The 22,877-nt window shown below is 45.5% G+C and overlaps 1 protein-coding gene across 15 annotated transcripts in view; it reads right to left on the bottom strand.

The window, feature by feature from the left end:
- Window positions 1-22,877, bottom strand: part of MTSS1 (MTSS I-BAR domain containing 1) — a 145,070-nt gene that overhangs the window by 21,469 nt on the left and 100,724 nt on the right. For 8 of the 15 annotated variants that reach the window (XM_060277626.1, XM_060277632.1, XM_060277627.1 and 5 more), the window contains exons 4-7: window positions 14,247-14,331; window positions 13,428-13,519; window positions 10,130-10,204; window positions 4,745-4,756 (exon numbers count right to left, since the gene is read on the bottom strand). In XM_060277626.1, the coding sequence (XP_060133609.1) occupies window positions 4,745-4,756; window positions 10,130-10,204; window positions 13,428-13,519; window positions 14,247-14,331 (264 nt within the window). The remainder of the gene's footprint in view (window positions 1-4,744; window positions 4,757-10,129; window positions 10,205-13,427; window positions 13,520-14,246; window positions 14,332-22,877) is intronic. The other 7 variants (XM_060277628.1, XM_060277634.1, XM_035124950.2 and 4 more) reach the window with 1 other exon arrangement.

Below are 22,877 nucleotides of genomic sequence, written 5' to 3'. Positions count from 1 at the left end.
TCTGGAGGGCTGAGTTTGCCCATGCCTGCATTTGACAGACATCTTTCCCACTGCCTGCTCTCTCATCTGTTCAACTGTAGACGCCAAGGTTCAGACTCGGGAACTCCTGCACGCAAGGCATGTGTTCTACCCACCAAGCATGTTCTATGGCCATGCAGCCTAGAACATGCCCTGGAGGAGTTTAGGGGACAGGTGCAGGCAGGTGTTCTCTTGGCCAGCAAACTGAAAATGGTTCCGTAAAAAGGCAGGAAGGCTGGTTTAGAGGACAGATCGAAGGTTGTGCAACACCGACTCCCTTGTCCCGGGACTCCCGGGACTCGCCAGTTCAGTAAGATCCTGTCTGGGTCCCACCAAAGTTTAGTGAAGGATGTCAGGTCGAGGAGAAGCAGAAGAGGTTACTCACCCCAGTTTAAAGCCAATTCAGTTTCATAAGCAAAAGTTAAAGGGGGGTAATAGGAGTTGGTATATATATATGTACAAACTTTTCACGTAAAGGTATCAGGGAGGAAAATCAGTTTCACAAGGGAAATAGGGAAGTTGCTTCAATTCAAGCCACTGGGTTACAAGCAAACAAGGATATTGGCGTTCAAATGTATGCACAGCTCTCATCTCCTGCCAAACTCATCACCATATTGTGCATCTCCCCTCATCTTAAGTATATTTTAAAAATTCCCCAGAAAAGTAACGAACCGTTAAAGTACAGCTTGGTATCCAAGTGGATGTGCTTCGTTGGCAAAAGTGACCACAAAAAGGCATTCATAAAACTGAAGCTGGCATGAGACAGCAGCTGACAGAAGCAGTACATTTATTTGCCTTCAGGGTTTAGGGACTTTGTCAGAACATCAAAGCAGGTATGTGTGTTGCAAACAAAAGAAAACCAACAGCCTGTGAGCTAGCCCAGAAAGCTTATTAAGGTAAGACACTAGTGTATATCCCGCCCCAAAAGCCCACCTTGACTTAAATGCGGCTGCTCACAGCCAGTCAATTCTGCACACAAAAAGCTTATTCTGTAGCAAATAACGTGTGTGTAGAAAATGCCACTGCAAAGAATGGAAGTGTTGGCAGGTACAGCAGAAATTCAGTTACAGACTAGGAGTCTTCGTGAGACCAGGACTCACAGGACACAAATCACCTCAACAGCTGGTGTTGCTGAGCAGATCTTGCTGGTCCCCCAACTCCCATAATCCCCAGCCAGAATGGCCAATGGTCAAGGTTGACGGGAGTTACAGTCCAATGAAATTTATTGGCATTAGTTGGGAAAAGATGCAATATGGGGCCAACTCTGCCATCCTGGCTCTCAGCCAGCGCCAGATCCATTAAGGTCGGAGGTGGCAATCATGGTCTTCAACCTTGCAATGCCATGTGTGATGCAAGAGTGCTGCCCAGAGTCCTCTACGCTCGCCGCCAACCATGCCTCCATCTCTCCATGAATGACCGTTTACACGGCTTCTTCCCAACGGCAGGCAGGCAGAGTTTATGCTGCGAATATCCCCTCACCGTGAACACCTTTAACCTCCACCCCACTGAAGGCAAGCAAAGCAAGATGGGAGCTGTGCGTCACAAGGGCATACCGGCCGTTCTTTTAACTGCAGGAAGAAATTAAAGAGCTCGGACTCTCCAGTGTGTTGCCTGTTAAGTCTCTGGCTACTCAAGTGCAACTGTGCATGGCAGAAGCTTTTGTGTTCGTAAGGCAGACACTAAATCGGAATTAAGTGCCTTGGACAGACTTCTGTAAGTGCTGAGAGGTGCCATATGAGTGCAGCTGGGATCTCACTGAAGCAGAAAGCTAAAACCTGTGGTCTACCTCGGCCCTCTGCTATATAGGAGGCATGCTAGGAAGATACCAGCCTCAATATCATCCCAGTAGCTACATATTGGGGTGCTCTCAACACCGCTTGGTAGCGCAACTCTTAGACCAGGGGTCAGTAAGGTTTACCTTGGGCTGGGCCAGTTCACTCCAGTGGAGATCCCTCCGCGGGCCGGATCGCGTGTGTGCCTGCGATTTACGGCATCTGCACAGACGTGATTTACGGCATCCGGGTCTATGCAGACATGATTCCCGCTGCTGCTGAAGTGAGTCCCCAGGCGGTTCGGTTCAGGGGCAGCTCCCCGTGGGCCGCTTGTGGCCCACGGGCCTTAGGTTGCCGACCCCCGTCTTAAGACTTTCTCTTTACTCTCCTGCCACAGTATGAAGACCATGAAAATAACACGAGACATCTTTTTCTCAATATTTGAATCTCGATCGAAGAAGAATCCACTCATAAATTATTAGTACAGTGGTACCTCGACTTACGAACGACTCGACAACCGAATTTTTCGACTTATGAATGGGGCATCCGAACGGAAACCGCGGCGGTTTTAGATAGGGTTTTTTCAGCTTACAAATTTTTAGATGGGGTTGCTTCGACTTACGAATTTTTCCGTTTCCAATGCATTCCTATGGGAAATTGAGTTTCCAATGGCGCTTTTCGACTTACGAATTTTTCGACCTTTGAAGGTGCCTTCGGAACGGATTAAATTCGTAAGTCGAGGCACCACTGGTGTATAATTGCACACTACCTACATTTTACCACACAGGTAATGTTGCATGTGTGCGTTCTCTTCACATTTTGTTTACCTCATATGGAAATAGACGTGGACTGGAATCTTGTTTTATTTAACTTCGTTAGCTCGGTGATTAGGCCCTTTGGGGGGGGGGAGGAAATGTGATGTAGACCGGAACTACGTCTGAACGTTGAGTAACTCTTTGATTTATGCGCAGATTCTTCCTTCTATCAAGATTCAAATATATAAATGTTCATTCAGAAAAAGGTGGCTCCTGTTATTTTCGTGGTTGTTTAGATTTCTAAGTGTCTAACGGTTGCCCTGGTGACACTATCTCTTGCCACATTGCATTTCGCTATGCTATCACCACCTTCCCTGTTGTGTTGTTATGGTATAAAGACAAGAACAGAAACAGCCTCTCTCTCTCAAACACATTCACACTGTGAGTTTCACAGAAAGGTTGCTTCATCAGTGCGCACACAGCACTACATGAATCTCATTCCATTAAAAAAAAAACCAACCCAACCACAACCATCAGCTTGTTCTCCCTTCTCCCTCCTCAAACTCACATTTTCCTTGAAAGCTTGGGTGTAACGCCTTAATCCTCAGGGCCAATTGGCACCCTATATCTGAGTCCCATGCACTGCTCTGGTTCACCAGAAGCGGCTTAGTCATGCTGGCCACATAACCCAGAAGCTGTCTGCGAACAAATGCCGGCTCCCTCGGCCAGCAAAGCGAGATGAGCGCCGCAACCCCAGTTGTCCGTGACTAGACCTAATGGTCAGGGGTACCTTTACCTTTACCCAAGTCCAACAAGATATAGAGACACTTGCTCCCCCTTCACCCTTTGCTTACGTTTATCTCACCCTTTGCTTACGTTTATCTCTCCTTCACCTCCCCTTATTGTCTTTCCCACTATTAAAAATTAAGACAGGTAAGCTCCCTTGATGTTTGCTGTACTCCATCATCTACCAACCCCAACCAGCATGGACCAATGGCCAGGGACTATGGGATTTCCCTGCTGCAAACTTACTGAAGATCACAACATTTTAGGATAAACAAAAGTCATTTTCTACTCCCTACAGCCCGACTTGTCAGTCATCTCCAATTGAAAGCCTCATTTCGGAACCACGTATTTCTACCCATTCTCAACACACCAAACTCATATATTTGTTATCAATCAGGGCATAACATGCAAGTGATTTTTTTAAAGGGTATGTCTTAGGGTCAAGGGGTTACGTAACAAACAGGGGAATTTAGGCTCTAGACTTTAAAAAGATGTTTCGAATAGGCACATATATTTGAAATCATCCTGTTGAGAGATCGCAAGCAAGTTTTCAAAAACGGAATAAATTTGATGGTGTCGCCATTCTAACCTCAGGTCTCTTGGACACCTAGCCCAGCACACTTGGATAAGTCTACTCAGTTCCACCCCCCTCAGAGGAGTCAGGGATGGTGGCCAAGAAGAGGACCTTTTCTGTGGCGACTCCTAGCCTATGGAAATCCCTCCGCAGAGAGGTGTGTCTTTCATCTTAACTTGTACAACTTTCACCGTATGGTGAAGACACACCTCAGCTGTTGAAAATGAATGTATTTGGCTTCCTGGGACCACCTCTTTGGCCGAATTTATATCGTTCTGCTCCTTCTGTAATGGTTTCATCAGTTTTTATTTCTGTTGTATTTTCTACAGCTGTAAACCATCCCAGGACCTTATGGTGATGGGCAGGTAAAAAAAATCTTACAAATAAATGCTGCTCAGCTCCTTTACATCAATTTGGTTATAATTTGGTGGCATCAATTTGGTAGTAAGAATTGAGCTGTGATTTCGACTAGAGTATTTCAGCTCTTTCCTAGGCTATTAAGATGTGGAGCTAATTCTCCTGCACATACTCCGGAAAAGGTAATAAAATGGGACAGCGCTGAATGCCTCAAGTCAGGTCTAGAAAATAACTTGGCCACATATCATCATGATGCCCAGAAACTTGAGAAGTGTTTGAGGGCCAGCCGGAACTTAAAACAATTTAATGCCAGTACTAAGCACCAATGAATTGGTTGGTTCCAACACCTGGTCTCGGGTGTTGAGGCCAAAAGATGTAGGAGTTTTTAATTCGAAATTAAAGTCTAGGCAGCTAGTAGAGACCAGACAAGCGTAAGAGGCCACAGCAAAGAATTATACCAACCAGCCACCGCTCAGACTTACCCAGCGCCTCAGCTGTCGAGAAGGTGAGCAGGATACAAAAATTGACACAGGAAAAGGAAAATAAAAGAAGTCAAAACCAGTGTTCTAGATCTCCTAGTGTTTAGATACATCATTAGCAGATTGTAGAGAAGCAAAATGACCCCGTTCATGCCAAAGGTTTCTTTCCTTCTTTCACATTCCAAAGTTCCTAAGGTCAAAGTGCTAAATTTCCACCCAAACAAAATCCTGCTGTACTCAAGCTGGTTTTAATTTTTTTAGCTTTGTTAGAACTTCCGGTTTCTTTCGTCTCAGCAGCTGGTCGTTTGAACATTTGCATGACGCAACTTGATGAATTCGACGGGGAACCAGGGGAAAAGTTAGATTTGTGATTAAGAGGTCTATTGAAATTGGACACCCCCATTTTTAAAGTCATGGTTTGGAGTATCAGGAGTTGCCTGTTCCCGACTCCATTTCTCCGCTTCCGGGTTCAGCCCACTCTATGCCATGGTTTCCTGTAACAAACAAATCAGGCCAACTGTGGATAGCGCTAGCATCTAAACTGTCATTTGAAAAGCACGGTTTGAAGCGGTTTTGCAACCGATGGTTTCAAATCATAGGTTGGAGGTTAGGCGCTAACCATAGTTTGCCCAATTCAGGTGTCAGGGCACAATACGATTAGAAGAAAACTGAAAACAAGAGAAAACTGGTGTATAGGAAAGGACATTACTAAAACACTACTGTTCCTCCAAATCATTTTTTGGAGGATAATCTCAATTGACCCTTTTTACACCACTTAAGGAGCCCCCACATCCTTCTGTGCACATGTTAAGACAGGGAAGGGTGTGTTTACTGTAAGCACAAAACTCAAATTATGCAACTGGAACGTCTTATGCAAATTTGTATACATCTGCTTAGTTTAAATCGCTGCACAATTTTCATGTTTAGACAAGTGTGTGTGTGTGTGTGTGTGTCTTTCTATGTAGATTACTGAAGAAAAATATGATAGAAAAATATGAAATCAGAGTAATAAAAATCACTGCATGACTAATGAAATCATCACATATTTTAAAGCAAAGACTGGTAAGCACATCCACGGGTTCTTCTCTCCAACCTTGAAAAAAGCACATTATTGTGACCTTAAAAATACATATGTGCTACAGAAGATCCACACTCCAGCAGTGTGACACAGCGGTGTGTGACTTCTGTAGATACTTGCGTCATACAAGTAATCTCAATATAGCAGACGAATTTCCCAAACGTGACAAAATATCCTAATTTAATTCTGTGCCCCACAGGATCTGCAGTCCCTCCGTAATTCAGCCCTCAAGCTCCTCCTAGTTGTTTTTAAAATGGATATACTGTATAAAGAGCTAAAATCTTTTAATGCTAAAATCTGTTAATCTGTTAAAATATATTTTAATGCTAAAATCTGTTAGATGAAATAGTTGTCTTTGAGATAAGCAAGCGCCTACGGAACAGAAATATCTAGAGACCAACAATCAGTGACAACCCATCTTATTCTAAGATCAAAATCATCATGTGAATTTCAGGATTACCTTTTGCTGCTGAAAGTGGTTTGCCATTTTTAAATATACCATTTACTGATGGGTTGGGCTATCAAACTGTTAATAAGCCAATGTTATGTTACACATTTTCAAAAATGGTTGCAAAAAATCGTTGAAGTAACGGACGCAATGTTTTCTAACTGGAAATGGTATTTAGCTATAGATACAGGCCCAAGGCGAATGAAAGGCTTGCTGAGCTGTTGAAAAACAAGTATCAAAATAGACACAAATATAATATAGTGTAGAAGACCATGGTGAGCTGTAATAAATTCCCAACCTGTAATGGGAAATTCGCTTTTCTTAAGAAATCTGGTTAAGAAATCTTTCACATTTCATACACTCAGTTCAGAATCCTGGGTCTTTGTACATAAATCTCACCACCACCTTATGGCTTTTGTGTAATCTTAATTTTTAAACTGGTAGCAAAATTAAAATTTGAAATGCCTGCACACCCAAAAACATTTTACTGAACTGGAAAACAGAGAGAATGCATCAGACAAATCCAACGCGATTTTTTAGTCACTTAAAATGAAGTGATGCAATCAAGCTTTACTCTCAAGGGCTATCGATACCTTTAACATCCAAGGACACTTCCACTCAACGGTTTATTGTGGAACTTAGTGCTGCTACTGCATGCAAGTTTTCCGAAATGTCCACACAATCTTGTCCTCATCAAATTGCCACCCAATCTATCCCACCATCCAGATTTACAATTTCGTTTGTATTTGTTTTTTAAAAAATAATAATGGATTTTCAGTGGAAACAGTAAATGGGGATCAAATGGGAATATGGGATTAAATTGTGACGCATGCGTGGACAGCAGAACTCACAATAAAGTGCCCACAACCCAAACCATTTTCCAGTATGGCTTTGTCCTGTTTTACCATGAGAAAAATGTAAAAGTACTGACATTGCACCTTCACTCTAATAAAACAGGGAGTTTCAGCAGTTGTGCCTCTCGTTTTGTTTTGTTTTGTTTGTAACATTTTTATCGTAAGCTGCGTTGGGAGAGCTTGCCCCAAAAGTTGGTGGAGGCACTGCTAGTAGTAGAGGGAACCTGGTCACATCAAAAAACCAAGTTAAAGCAGCTTGTGTGTGGACCACTGTATAAATTCCCCCCTTGCATATTTTCCATACACGTGGATGGACAAACAGAAGGGACAGATTTCCACTCTATAGGACCCACCGTGCGTGTACAGATATGCCAGACAAAGAGACTACAAGAAACAAGAGGTAGCTGGACAAAGTAGAAAACGTAGTTTCCAAATTTCAGCAAGGTTACATCTCGACAGCACAAGACACGTGGTGTGCAATCAGTGGACTAGGGGGACAAGGCTAGTACCCTACATGTTTCCGGTAAATCAGAGTATTAACGCCTTGTGCATCCTCCCCAAAGCCCATCCCATCATCCTAAGGTCCACAGAATGGAAGATGGGCAAGTTCCCCAAGGACGTGCTCTATGGGGAGCTGGCTCCAGGCACCAGGCCCGTTGGCAGACCAACTATGCACTACAAAGATGTCCGCAAATGGGACATGAAGGCTGGCAACATCAACCTCATCATGTGGGAATCCCCTGCAGAAGTCTCCAGTGCCTGGAGACAGTCAGTCAGGTCTTGCATCCACGGCAGCGACCAGAGGAGGAATGACTGCTAGGATGGAGCAAGGAGAGAGAAGAAACACCACGATGCAGCTACAGCAGAACAACTGGATGCTTTGTCTGGCCCCATCCTCAACGAAAACATGTCTGGCCCATATCAGTCTCTACAGCCACAGCAGGTGCTGTAATACAGTGGTACCTCTAGTTATGAACTCAATTCATTCCGGAGGTCCGTTCTTAACCTGAAACTGTTCTTAACTAGAGGCGTGCTTTTGCTTGCTGCCGCTGCGCCGCCGGCACACAATTTCCGTTCTCATCCTGGGGCAAAGTTCTCAACTCGAGGTAACGCTTCCAGGTTAGCGGAGTTTGTAACCTGAAGTGTTTGTAACCTGAGGCGTTTGTAACTCAAGGTACCACTGTATTCCAACCGTTTGACTTCACCCCCAAAAGGCACACTCCTCCATTGTCTCCTGAGACAGGCAAGAGGTGAACTTTGATGGTCAAGAGCAGTTATCCTGCTCTCAGTGCCACACACCAACCCTGCGGTGGACTTAGCATTTGCAAGAGACTGTTCAGAACAGTGTCTGAGCGTTATGAAAGTGCTTCTCTTCTCTATTCCTGCTGTGTCTCCAGCATTGCCTGGGAGCACAAGACATAATAGGGGGACCGATTTTACAGGATGAAGGGGTTATGGTGTTGGACAGGTAGACAGACAGACAGACAGACAGACAGACAGACAGACAGACACACACACACACACACACACACACACACACAAACACATACTCGCACCAGAACTCTGGACGAATATTGAAATTATTTCAGTGTGAAGGCCGATGCACTTACACAGTGATTAAAATGCATTGGTGGGAGGAAGTAGTCCTACTGCTGACCCAAACTTCCTCCTACTCAGCACAAATAAATGCGTATCACGACAGTCAACGCGACAGCAGTTAAGTGTGGGAGTTCTGCTGTTTAGGGATGGAATTAACAATGGATGGGAACAAACAACATTCCCCAATTTACTTGCCATAAGGCAGCTCGCTTCCCAGTTAATTTTTGCAGTGTTATAAACCACTTGAGCGCAATGCATATTCCATGCGCAGGGCAAGCTGATCCTGCATCAAACCCTCTCCAACTGTGGCTCAGGGCCTCAACTGGGATAGCGGCAGTGGAAGAGAGAGGTTGCAAGTCCTAGCAATCCCACACTGAGAGGGACGCTGTCCAGCAGAGCTGCCACGTAAGGAGCGAAGCCTTTGAGCCTTGCTGTAAATTCTCCTGTTCACCCCTGGCAATCCTGAAAGAGCGTCCCTTTGGCCTGAAGAACAGAGAGGGCGTAAACAGTATGCAGCAGGCTATATCTCGGTGCGAGGTCTAGATCACATTTACACCATACATTTAAAGTGAATTTCTCACCCTGCACCTTAGGAAACCTGGTACTTGTAGTTCAAAGCACACAGCTACAATTCCCAGGACCATCAACAAACTACAGTTCCCATGATTCCGGGGGTGGAGGAGCCACTTGCTTCAAATGTGTGTTAAATGTAAGGGGTGGACGTGAGCCTAATAAGTTTAGAACGGGGTTCAGCTTCGTAAAAATTTCTCCAGGGTGGATGGAGACTCTGATTGGCATTCGCCTATCCAGCCCCGTCAATGGAAGCCCTGTGCAAGGCCTTTTATGGGGCTTTGTCCCCCCACTGGCTTGGGATGTGTGTCAGAAAAATCCCCCAGAACAGTGCAAAGGGGGAGGAGAGGGTGGGAGACTATTCCATCTTTCAAAAAGACATACCATGTTTCTCCAAAAATAAGACACCGTCCCATATTTATTTTTCTAAAAAACAACCCAGTGGCTTATTTTCAGGGGATGTCTTATTTTTTATTACGCGTCCAGCCTTGCCTCTTCCTTGGGGCCCTCCAGAACTGCGCCTATCACTATGTCTTATTTTTGGGGTATGGCTTATACTGTGCAAATGCTTAGAAATCCTGCTATGGCTTATTTTATTGGTATCTCTTATTTTAGGAGAAACAGGGTACTTGTGCAGATGAAATGGCAAGAAGACCACAATGTTTAATTCTACCCTAAATTTTGTGTGTGTGTGTGTCAAAAACTTATCAATACATCCAAATTATTATTTACGCACAGTCATAGAAACACAGCTTTTTGTTGCAATAAAAACAAACAAACAGGAAATTCAGGGCAGCCACACATCAAGCGAGTAAGGAAAACCTCGGGGAGAAATTTACCTTTCTTTGCTTTCTTCTGTAGTTTCAGTGTGTCTGAAGATTTCTTTTTAATCTCCTGGCGGGCTTTCTTGTATTCTAGAGAGAGAAAGAGAGAAGGCGGGAAACACAGTCTGAATATCAACACATTTGACATCTATGCTACGGCATGCTTTGTAAAAATAAACAAATAGATCTGGCTATGCCTGATGATGCTAAGAGCTGAGAGAATGGCATGCAGTGTTTGAGAAAGCAATTTAAGCTACTGTTGTTTGTTTATGCATGCTAATGCATTCACTAATATTTAGCGCAAAAGCAGTATGTAAAAAGGGAAGGGAAGAGCAGGAAAATATTAATATTATTTATTAAATTTGTATATTGCCCTTCAACCAAAGATCCCAGGGTAGTTCACAACAGAAAAATACAAAATGAGAATACAAAATACGTAATAAAACAAAAACCAAACCAATAACCCGCCTCCCACGTTAATCAGCCAAATGCCTGGCTAAAGAGAAAAGTTTTCATCTGGTGCCTAAAGATGTGCAATGAAGGTGCCTGGCAAGCCATCCTGGGGAGAGCATTCCACAGATGGGGAGCCACTGCAGAGAAGGCCCGTTCTCGTGTTGCCACCCTCCAGACCTCTCGTAAAGGAGGCACATAAAGGAGGGCCTCAGAAGATGATCTCGGGATCCGGGTAGGTTCATATGGAAAGAGGCAGTCGTTGAGGTAGTGCAGTCCTGAGCCATTTAAGGCTTTATAGGTCAAAACCAGCACTTTGAATTGGGCCTGGAAATCAATTGGCAGCCGGTGCAGGTGAGCCAGGATTGGCGTCACTTAGAATCATAGAATCATAGAGTTGGAAGAGACCACAAGGGCCATCCAGTCCAACCCCCTGCTAAGCAGGAAACACCATCAAAGCATTCTTGACATATGGCTGTCTTGCCCCAGTGATGAGCGATGTCACAACAACCCACCCAATGGGGGCCTCAATATAAGCCAAGTACTCCTGTTTGATTACTCGTGAGGAGGAGGAGGTGTGGGCTGAGTCAGAACCTGCTCGTAGCCCTGCTTAACCTGCACCTCAAACGCCCTTCACCACCCCCTGCAGTTTAGAATGTAAAATATGCAACACAAGCAAGGTTAAAACTACAACATTTATGAAACAACTTAGGAGCCAGCCTTAGGGTCCCTTGGAGGTGAATGCACAGTATTTCTGACCTCCCTTTCTGTGGGCAGCCTGGCAACGTGTGGGGGACAGCTGAGGACCCTAGGCTCCTTTGTTTCCCTGACACCCCCCTCAACTCCTCCCCAAAACCAGAGGCAGAATCTTAACCAGCTTAAGAGGCAGCATGGTTACTCCCTTTCCACTGAAGGCAATGGGAAGGAACAAAATAAATTAAAATGGGGGAGGATACAGCTCCCCACTTTCTGGTTTCATATGTTTTGTGCTATTTTATGCATTGTGACTTACCGTTATTTTTTATTGATTATAGTTTAGTAATGCTTTATTGTAATTTTTAAGTGTAAACTGTTTAATTATTATCTGCTGGTATTTAATTTTACTGCTTCCTATTATATTCCAATGGGATTGTTGAATGTTGCTTTATTTTGATGTCCAGTAAGTTGTTTATTTTAAAGCTACGCTTTTATTATGACTTCTTGTATTGGATCATATTGTTATTAGGTGGGTGAACTTTGCCGTCTGTTTTGTTGTTGTTTCTTCAGCTTTGTAAACCGCCTTGTCCGGATAGTAATAAAGAAAGGTGGTATACAAATGAAAATCATAGAATCATAGAGTTGGAAGAGACCACAAGGGCCATCCAGTCCAACCCCCTCCCGAGCAGGAAACACCATCAAAGCATTCTTGACATATGCCTGTCAAGCCTCTGCTTAAAGACCTCCAAAGAAGGAGACTCCACCACACTCCTTGGCAGCAAATTCCACTGTTGAACAGCTCTTACTGTCAGGAAGTTCTTCCTAATGTTTAGGTGGAATCTTCTTTCTTGTAGTTTGAATCCATTGCTCCGTGTCCGCTTCTCTGGAGCAGCAGAAAACAACCTTTCTCCCTCCTCTATATGGCATCCTTTAATATATTTGAACATGGCTATCATATCACCCCTTAACCTTCTCTTCTTCAGGCTAAACATGCCCAGCTCCCTAAATGAAATGTCCCGGCCAGCACAAGCTAGCAGGGATTAAGAAAAGGTGGCAGCTCCACCACTAAATCTACCTGCTCTGCCACTGCCTAACCACCAGTTCACCTGTCCTGTTTGAGCAGCAGCAATAGATCAAAACAGCCCGACAGGATGTTCTTAGAGAGAATCAGGTTCTAGTGGTAACCTGTCTTTTATTGTTCTTTCATTTTATTTTAAGAAACCGCGGCTTCCTGTGGTTAATACTACTACAAATGCATCCCTCTGTAGTTAACAGGGCAGAACCGCGGGTTCTAGCCACTGGCAAGGCCGTCTCAAGCAGGTCGGGCGCCCTGGCGCTGAGGCACGGAGATCGCTCCGGCGCCCCCACCCTCGCAGCGCCCCCCTGCCGGCCCGGCGCCCCGCGCCACCGGGACTACATCTAGAGCCGGGCCTGGCCACTGGAACTCCGCAAAGTCCCAAATTCTGGTTGTACTTTCTTCTCAGCACTTGAGGCTGCATTTAAGCACACACAAAACATTAAAGAGGTTGCAAGCAATACTTAGCCTTGTGGCCTGAAATCTGCATAAAATGAACACAACACTTTCTCTTTTTTAGAAGTGGCGGCTTCTATCAAATCTTCACATTTGGATCCTCTTCATCCATGGTTAAGAAACTGAGGTGCAGAACTGCGTGATCCCTCCTCTGAAGTCCTTTCCAGCTTAGGAAAAAATGGCATGCCTCCTGCATTACTTTAACAGCGTTAAGTAAGAGTGTTAAGGCTACCCTTGGCACCTACTCAACCAGGACTTGAAAGTCAACTCCATTAAACCATGGTTTCAAACCCATATTAAAAACGGAAACTGTGGTTAGACCTAACCATGTTTATAACCCTGGAGCTAACATGACGCTTAATCGTGGTTGCAGAAGGACAGGGGGAATTTGCTTAAGGGATGGAAGGAGATGCAAGCAAAGGAGCGTGCGATTCTCGCATCCCATTCCTGATTTCTTAGTGCTGGCTCGTGCATAACCCTGGTTGTACCTGCATCATCCCATAAGTGGCCATCGCCACCTCGCGTGACCAGATTCTTGAATACACAGCACAAAAAGTAAACATTTGCAAAGTCATATTTTAAAACCTGCATCGTTCAGCAGCATCTTGTCCGTGGCTCCCTTTCCATATAACTTACCTTTTGCATGGTCTTTATCCAGTTGATTGGCTACTTTCTTCCATTCTTCCATCTGCTCTTGAAGTGGGTTTATCAGGCAGTCTATTAAAGCACTAATTTTGTTGAGAAAACACAAAGAGGAATCAAATCCTGCAAAAGGGGGGGGGATCAACCTGAATCTACCCTAAGCCAGATACATGGATGCCCAGAAACCCCCTCAATATCCATGAGCTGCGCTTACCCATTCATAAAATTATTTTGAAGTGTTCTCAACAGCCCTTCATGCTAGACTGTGCATTATTATTGCCTCCATACTGCAGGTGGCATGAGAAGTGTAGGGCTGGCCATTGGGTGTCTGGGCAGTGGGAGTCTCCATTTCATAGCCAAATCTTCCAGCGCAACTGTAGCTCTCAGACTCCCTCGAGAGTTACCAGATACAGGAGAAAGCCCAATAAAATAATTTGCTTTTGCAGCAACTTCCCAAGTTCTCAGCTTTGGAACCGATCCCCCTTTGGCGTCCCTCATTCACTGCTGAGCTACAGTTCATGCCAGGACTAGGAATTCCTGGTGTGTAAAGAGGGTTTTGCCAGCAAGCCTGTTTTCCCCCCCCAGGGTGGGCAGTAAAATCTCCCTCTCCCACAAAGCCCGGTTTGTTTGATGGGAGAAAAGGAAAGGGTGTTCCCAGCAACCGAAAGTCAGAGGTTAGCTGGAAGCCAGCCCCAGCAAACAACTTAATGTGGTCCTGAATGAAAAGGGTTGTGTAGCAATTACATCTTGACCAAAGTCCAGGAGCTAATAATGAAGGGCTCTTTCCAAGCTCACTGGCATGCATTAACTCACCTTGAGAACTGCCTGAGTTTGGACTCTATGCTTCTGTGTCTCATGCACATTCTGGTCAGAGCAGAGCCAATTTCTCTTGTAGCACCTGAAAGAAGGAAGTGGTCTTATTTAGAAAAAGCTGGCAAGAAAGGTTTTCGACACACACACGTATCCCCAAGTGGTGCATGGGAATAATAAAAGCAGTGGGTTTAACTCAGAATGGACCCACTGAAATTAATGGGCCTAATTCAGTCATGTTCATTCATTTCAATGGGTCTAATTTTGAGTAAAAACCACCCCATATTTCAAACACAGATTAAACCATGGCTAGAAGTCTTCTCAGATACCTTGATACAAATTTCTGAACCATGCCTAGGAAATTGATTGTTACTTGTTACATTTTTTTTCACCGATTTGCACAACAAAAAAAATTTTTCAAAGCAATTTAACAAAGATATAATACAAACTGACAAAATTCATTTAAAACCAGAATACTGCAATGTTAAATGCAAAGTTCCTAAAAGGACCCTCCAACACCAAAGTAAAAAAGAATGAATGGAACAAGAAGAGTCCTCAACGGTGGCTAGTCCTGAATGCCAGCGTCTAAATCACCTGTGGGGAATCTTTGGCTCTCCAGATGTTTCTGAACTACCATCAACCCTGGCCGCTGGCCACGCTTGTTAGGGCTGATGGGAGCTGTAGTTCAGCACCATCTGGCAGGTTGTAGGCTCCCTATACCCAGGGTAAATCATAGAATCGTAGAGTTGGAAGGGACTCCAGGGGTCATCTGGTCCAACCCCCTGCAATACAGGAATCTCAGCTAAAGCATCCATGACAGGTGGCCACCCAACCTCTGCTTAAAAACCTCCAAGGAAGGAGAGTCCACCACCTCCCGAGGGAGACCGTTCCATTGTCAAACAGCACTTACTGTCAGAAAGTTCTTCCTGATGCTTACAGAATTGATGGCTCTGGGGCAAATTTGGGCAGAACTTACTCTTTCGTTTAAAAAAATGATAGCCTGGCCCCTGGGGCGTCTGTTGCGCAGGGGTGGGTTTTCGTTTGGCATGGGTGGCAGAAGCAATAAAAGAAATGAGAACCCATGAAATGATAAAATGACTAAAAGCAGCCATCAAGCATAAAAAGGGAGAGAGAGAGAGCGCGCAACTCATTCTTCAGAGACTCAATGGAAACACTCTGCCAGAACTAGAGTGTTCCCTAAAATTAAAGGGAGAAATAAATAGTCAGGCAATACTCCCCAGGAAATGTGTTCCGCAACTGTGACGCTGTATCAATAGCCTCAAAGAACTGAACCGCAAGCTATCAATTTATAAGGGTGCCCTCAATTGGCGACTGTCATTCAGTGGTTGTCTAGAGAGGGAACAATAGCACACTACTCTGCTTTTCAGCGCAAAGGAGAGAAACAAAGGAGGCTGGGAACACAGGCAACTTAGCTTGGACATTATGTGATAAGGCTAGACACTCTAGATCTTGTGCAGGATCTTGCAAAAAAAGGGGGGGGGACAACAAGCACACATATCCTAGACTCTTGACTTTGTGAACCCATACTACCGCTTTTTCAACCAGTACCAGGCAACTCACTTATTACCTTTCAGTAAAGACTAAAACAGAGCAAAACACTTCAGGTTTCCCGCCCCCACCTTAAAAGAATAAATGGCAAAGCATATTTTGGATTTGCCAGGGGTCAAAGGATAATGGATGCTCCAGCCCACTAGTAGATATTGTATCTCTGCTCAAAGGCAGAGATGTCCAATGTCAATTCCTGCTGCAAGGGAACTGCAAAAGGTTCCACGCTATGCGTTGCTTGCCACAGATGCCCGCCTCCACGGTGGTCCACTAATTTCGGTTAGCCGTGGTGACCAGTGATTTGTGGTTGGGAAGGAGGCACACAGGGCTGCTTTCTTAGTCCCCACCAAAAAAACCTGAGCCCTTGACAACTTTGTGACGCAGCCAAGTTCTGTACCGTGAAACCTGCAAATCATTTCCCGCAGAACATTTGACTCGCCAGTAGATGGTGCTGTTTATAAAGAACACAACTTGAGAAGCGCCTGGCTGGATCACAGTTGCAACCCAGCACTCTCGTTTCCGACAGGGAAAAAGCCAGATGTCCTTGAGGGAAACTCATGGAGCTATGAAGACAAGCCATTCCTTCTTGTTTGCCCTTCGCATCCGATAATTAAGCAAAGCATTGCCTCTGAAGTTTGGAGATTCCATCAGCAGCTACTGTGGCCGATGGTCATTGACCGAACCCTTTCCTCCATGAATTTGCCTTGTCCTGTTTGGAAGCCAGCTATACCAAGGACATAAGAAGAACCACAGTACTGGATCAGACCAGAGGCCTACTGAAGTCCAGCATCATGCTCTCACAGAGGCAGGCCAGGTACCTATGGGAACCCCATGAGCAAGAGAAATGAGCACAGCCGCGCCATTGCAACCCGCAATTCCTAGCAACTGGGCTCCGATAGAAGAGTGACCACACTAGCGCTTGGGGGGCTATTGCATGTGATTCCAGGGTGGAATCCCAACGGGAGAAGTTGGCATACTTCCACGGATGAGACAAGGCAGCTGACACAATATATTAAATGCTCTCATTCAAGGTTAGGAACCCAAAAAACATATGACCAAAAAACAAAACAAAACCCTGAGGTGTTTTTGAGGCTGCTGTAGTAAATGGGGATTCTATGCGTGAGAGACACACACAAATAAAACAAGATAAAACAAAGTCACGGCCCGCTACCTGAATTCCACCCCTGACATAATTTATGCGCAGTGAGGTCATGCTGTTGGCATGAACACCAACATAGGCGGCCAAGAAAAATAAGTGCCGGAACTCACGATGAAGCTGGGCAACTCGGGGCAGCCCTGAAAAGGTGCCGGTTTAACAAGGGATTGTTGAGTATTGCTTTATTTGATGTAAGTTGATTATTTTAAAGTTACGCCTTTATTATGACTTTTTGTTTTCGGTATCGGACCAGATTGCTATTAGTTGGGTGGGTCTTTGCTGTCTATTCTTTTGTTTCCTCAGCTTCTAAAACGCCTCATATACAAAGGCGGTATACAAATTAAAAGTGAAATGCTGAAAACTAAGGCAAGCTGCCTCCCTAGCTGGTTTGGGGGTCACCCCTGGTTCTGGCACAGGTCAAATAAATGTGTCCTCGCCCCCCCCCCCGTTCCCTTAGATTCGGGCAGGTGGCTAGGGCAGCTCGGAGGGGTCCTCGTGCAAACGTGCATGTGTGCAATGGTAGAGGCCTGGCTGGAAAGCTTACAGCCCACTGCCATTACACGAAAGAGGGACTGAAGAAAAGCAAATACGAATTGGCCACACCCATTTGCTTGACCAATGGCGGCTAGGAGTAGCCGTAGACCTAAAAAAGTGTAGACTCACACACGGTGGCCAACCTTCCATTTCGACTCGAAATGTTCGTTTTGGGCTTCTCAGAAGTACGTAAAGGCCAGAAGCGGGCAGGGGGAGCAACAGCCTGCAATGGCGCCCACCTGAGAGGTGCCAGGAAAGTGCACTTTGGATGGGAAAGAAGTACCGGCTCCAGATCTATTATTCTCCATTTTAAAAAACATGGAGTGTGTAGCTTTATCTGGAACACAAGCGTCAAACAGAGGCAAAATTCACGTGAGAGGGAGTAGCTTTGCCCTTCTACAGCCTCCTTTGCGTTCAAGAGGCTGCTGCCATCTTGAAACACAGCGGGACATTAATGGGCACACAGGCAGGTGACCCACCAAAGGGGGAAAGTGGTGCTTGCTTGTACGTGCTCACCCTGAATAGGCTGTTCCAAATGAGCAGGCATCTGCCGCAGCTCGGAACAGGGGGGCCGGAAGGAGGGGAAAGCCTAATTCTTTTGTCAAAGCGTATTTGCCGCAACAGAGAGGCTTTGCATCCATTTGAAAGCTAATGTTGTCAAGGACCTAATTGAGACTCAGGAGGAGGGGGGAGGAGGAGGAGACACTCACAAATAACAATCTTAATGTGATTTCAAGTTAAGTGTCCGAAGAGAAGCTTGGCTGCCTGTCCATTGGAGGACTGGAAGTATGGAGCTGTGGCAAAACTGGAAGAGGAGGTGGCATGGAGAGCTGGGGACAGACCCTACATCTGTGGGTGTCCGGATGTTGTTGGGACTCCTCATGCCCATCAATTCCAGCCGGGCATAGACAAAGCGCTGAGATTATCAAAGTTCCAGTCCAGCAACATTTGAAGGGCCGGGTAATGGTAGCAATGAAATAATCAACCTAGCAGTTGAGGCTTCCTTCCAAATGATAATGGGAACTGTAGTTTTGCTAAGGGTGTTGGGAACTGTAGCCCTGGGAGGAGCCTCCTAACAACTACCAGCACCCATAATGAAGCACAATTCCTAAGATTCTTTGGGGAAAGCCATTTACTGTTACAATGATGCCAGGGCGCTTTATCAATTCAGGCGGCTGCTGGATTTGACTCATTGCAGCCCAGAAACAAGTGAGGCTATGGGTGCAGAGAAGCAGCACACAGAAAGGAGACGGGAGGACCGGCAGGTAATCTGGCTGACCAGCAACAAGAGAGTCTACAGAGCAACAGAGACAGAGCTTGGCTTTCACGTTGGTATAGCCTACTCAAGCCTGCCCAGCAAGTATTTTACACAGGAGGAAGCTATAGGCTGCCAGCACCAGGGGTAGGTAAAAGCACCCTGAGACTAGGTAGTACAAAACATCTCTTCCTTTCCTGAAGCCGCAGTCTTTCCCCACCACAAGGGTCAACAGTGCACAGTGCAAGAAGATCTCGGTGTTGGCATTATACCAAGTCAGACCATTGGGTGCATCTTTCTCAGTATTGCCTACACTGACAGGCAGCAGCTCGCCAGGGCTTGAGACAGGGTTCTCTCCCAACCCTACCTGGAGAAGTCAGAGATTGACTTTCCATATGCAAAGCAGAAGCAAAACTGTTCCCCCAACTCCTGGGGGATCTGCAAAATGCTCTTCACCCGTTCCTGTGACTCACAGTTGCAGAAGTTTATGTGCTCTGCAAATCTGTGCACATTCACACAATTTATGCAGGCTGCAGAATCCAACCGTTCTACGGATTAATTTTTTTATATGGGACCCAGGTGGCGCTGTGGGTTAAACCACTGAGCCTAGGGCTTGCTGATCAGAAGGTCGGCGGTTCGAATCCCTGTGACGGGGTGAGCTCCCGTTGCTCGGTCCCAGCTCCTGCCAACCTAGCAGTTCGAAAGCACGTCAAAATGCAAGTAGATAAATAGGAACCGCTACAGCGGGAAGGTAAACGGCGTTTCCATGTGCTGCTCTGGTTTGCCAGAAGCGGCTTTGTCATGCTGGCCACATGACCTGGAAGCTGTACGCCGGCTCCCTCGGCCAATAATGCGAGATGAGCACGCAACCCCATAGTCAGTCACGACTGGACCTAATGGTCAGGGGTCCCTTTACCTTTACTTTACACACACACACACACATATATATATATGACCTGATGAGAAGTTTCAGGCTTGTGCTTTTGTAGCCCCAACGTAGGTATGCATGCGTGTTAGGCCCCCTGCACCACATGAGTGGCACAGGTAGCTGGGCTCTGCAGCACTCCTGGAGTAGAGCATTAGGACCCACAAGACTGGCAAGGACTCAGAAACAGGGCTGTATGCTTGCTTATCTCTCTCTCTCTTGCAGGCTGCTGCCCGTTTTCTGGCAAAGTAGACAGGAGGCAGAATTGTGCCTCGGCCCATAAGTAGCACTGAGCACACGGGAGGACTTGATTTGTGCCACTCTTGCCAATACACTGTTCTAACAAGCCTCTTTTTTGGGGCCCCATTTGTTTCCTGCAGAACGAAGCAGACAGACCAACTCAAGGCAGACAGATTAGATTCAAGCTGCGCGTCCTTCCCCATCTATCTGTGTCCTGGGCAACGGGGCAGGTGTGCGTTCGCAAGGCCTTCTGCGATTATCTTCTTTGAAAACAGAACACAGCCAAGTCCTTTATCTTTCCTATTACAATGCCGTCATGGCACCACGAGGAAAACACGGCTAAACAAACAGCACGCTCTTTTAGGGAGCAACTTCAAGGCACTTCAAGAGACTCAGGTACCCGGAAGGAAAACGGGACCCTTCTCTTTCTCGTATTCAGGACAAGGTCCCAGCCTTTTTTCAGTTGTGCGTCTTCATATCCTTGCTGGCTTCCTATAGCTATCAGGTCAGCCACAGTGAGGCCTTTGATCAGATCCAGCAGGATAATCTCACCTTCCAGAGATCGGCAGAATGATGTTATTATTTTTTTTATAACGCATGGCATGCATAAAGTTTTATAGCTGGGTTGGAAGAATCCCAGCAAACTGGTTGACCAGGCTGCTAAACATTTGATGTGAGCACCACACAATTGAAACTGATCCTGCACTACTTTTGGCTTGACTGCTGAACGCAGGCCACCAGCCATTTTGAGGAACCACCATAAAATGCAGAATCTGCTGCTTTTCACTGCCTGCATGCAACTGAAAAAATGTAGGGGGGGGGGAGAGGGAGAAGCACCTGGCCAGGCCTAAATACTTGATTCATGGGGTGCATTGCAAGTTGTGCAGACATGCACACTTTTTTTTTTTTTTTACAAATCTCAATAGACACGGGTTCATATTATTTGCTACTGGCTCCTAGAAACTGGAAGGGGAAGAGCCATGATTTCAGCGGCAGAGTCTATTATTTGTATGCAGCAGAGTTTGTGGTCCAATCTCTGGCATTTCCAGAGTTAAACGGCCAGGGGTTTTCCCAGTTTGCTGATCTGGATACCTTGAGATTAGAAAAATAGAATCATAGAATTGGGAGAGTTAAAAGGGACCCTGAGGATCATCTGGGGATTGAACCTGCAACCTTGGCATTATCAGCACCATACTCTAACCAACTGAACTATCCAGGCCTAAACCCTTACCACAAGGGCCAGCAATAAAAGTCCACACCTAAGGAGGACACATCTACTTCACACTCTCCATGCATTCCTCCATCCATCTTAGATCAGGCGACTAGATCTAACCCAGCATCCTGTTCCCACAGTGGACAACCAGATGTCCCAGGGAAGCCTACAAGGAGGACCTGCGCACGGCAGCATTCTCCCCACCCACGATTCCCAGCACATAGCGTTCAGATTCATACTGCCTCCAACAGTCAAGTCGGAACACAGCCGTCATGGCTAGTAGCAATCAACCGCTTTATCCTCTGTGAATTTGCCCTTCATCGAAGTCATCAAAGATGGAAACGCCATAGTCATCAGCAAACGCCATAGTTTAACTACAAGCTGTGTGAGGAAGTGCTTTCTTTCACTGGTCCTGAGCCTTCCGACACTCAGCTTCATAGGATGGGCCCCCAGGTTCTAGAATTGTGAGAGAAGGAGCAACACTTGTTTTCCTCCTCCTTCCCTGCCTCCACCTTCCAAGCCAAGGAACGAAAATGTGTGCAACAGATGGAAAGAATAAAAAGGAGGCAGACAATACAGATAAATACCATCTGAAGACATGCAGACATGGCCGGGGGGGGGGGGGAGAGGATTATGCTGGACACCAGCTGCCTTCCCTTGCACTTAGAATATTACTTGACTCCCAGAAATATTCTGGACTCTTGACATTTCTGTTTTTGAGGATGTAATGCAAGAATTTTGTTTTATCCCACCCACCCTCCATGTGCTATCTTTCTCCCTACATTTATCTAAGTGCATAGGAGAGAGGACTTTTGCTCTTAAATTGCTATTATTATTATTATTCATATTTATTAAATTTGTTTACCGCTCTTCCTCTGTAGATCTCAGGGCATTTCACACCCCTACAGCTAGGATGGCCCAACTATCAAAATAAATTGTTTCATTAACAATGCATGCTTACTGCTTTATTTTATGCCGCTTAATTGCCCAAATCTTTAAGGTGCCATGCCTCCTAACACTTACAGAAAAGACGCAGTGGATAGAATCAATTAAAATTTATCATAAAAACGGAGAATTTCTTTAAAACGCCTGCTGAAACAGAAAGGCATTTTGTCAAGCACCATTTTTAGCACGTTAACCCAATTACAGAAATCACATTGTATTTGACAGGGCCCTCCTTCTTCGCAGTAGCACAGATTTCCTCCCAGCCTACTACAATGGAGAATTAAGTGTAATATATTCCGTGGCATACAAAAGCAAATTGCAGTGCAGTGTGGAAGCTGTAATACAAGACACAGATCAGGGAGGCATATAGCCAACTCACAATAATGCAACAACTTCTTCTTCTTTGGCAATCACTCGTAGCCGAGTAAGATTGTCTTCCATAAACAAGGTTTTAATAATGGGTCCGTAAGTGACTGTGGAGACCAATTCTGGATCCACACATCCTTCCACAGTGGGGACATTGGTTTCCAGGCGGGAGTTGACCACGGTGTGGATTTGCCAAGCGTGCCTTCCTCTTAGCACGTTTCTCCCTTGCATCCTGAGATCGAGTTTCTTCAAAGCCCATGACACCTTTGGTAAAGGCTGTTCTCCTATCGGAGCGCTCGCAGGCCAGTGTTTCCCAGTTGCCAGTGTTTATACAACATTTTTAAAGATTTGCCTTGAGACAGTCTTTAAACCTCTTTTGTTGACCACCAGGGTTACGCTTTCCATTTTAAAGTTCGGAATAGAGTAGTTGCTTT

The sequence above is a fragment of the Zootoca vivipara genome, chromosome 8 (assembly GCF_963506605.1).
Source record: "Zootoca vivipara chromosome 8, rZooViv1.1, whole genome shotgun sequence".
In the NCBI taxonomy this organism is placed as follows: Eukaryota; Metazoa; Chordata; class Lepidosauria; order Squamata; family Lacertidae; genus Zootoca; species Zootoca vivipara.
The sequence above is the reverse complement of the archived record's forward strand: the minus strand, read 5'-3'. Positions and strand labels throughout refer to the sequence as shown.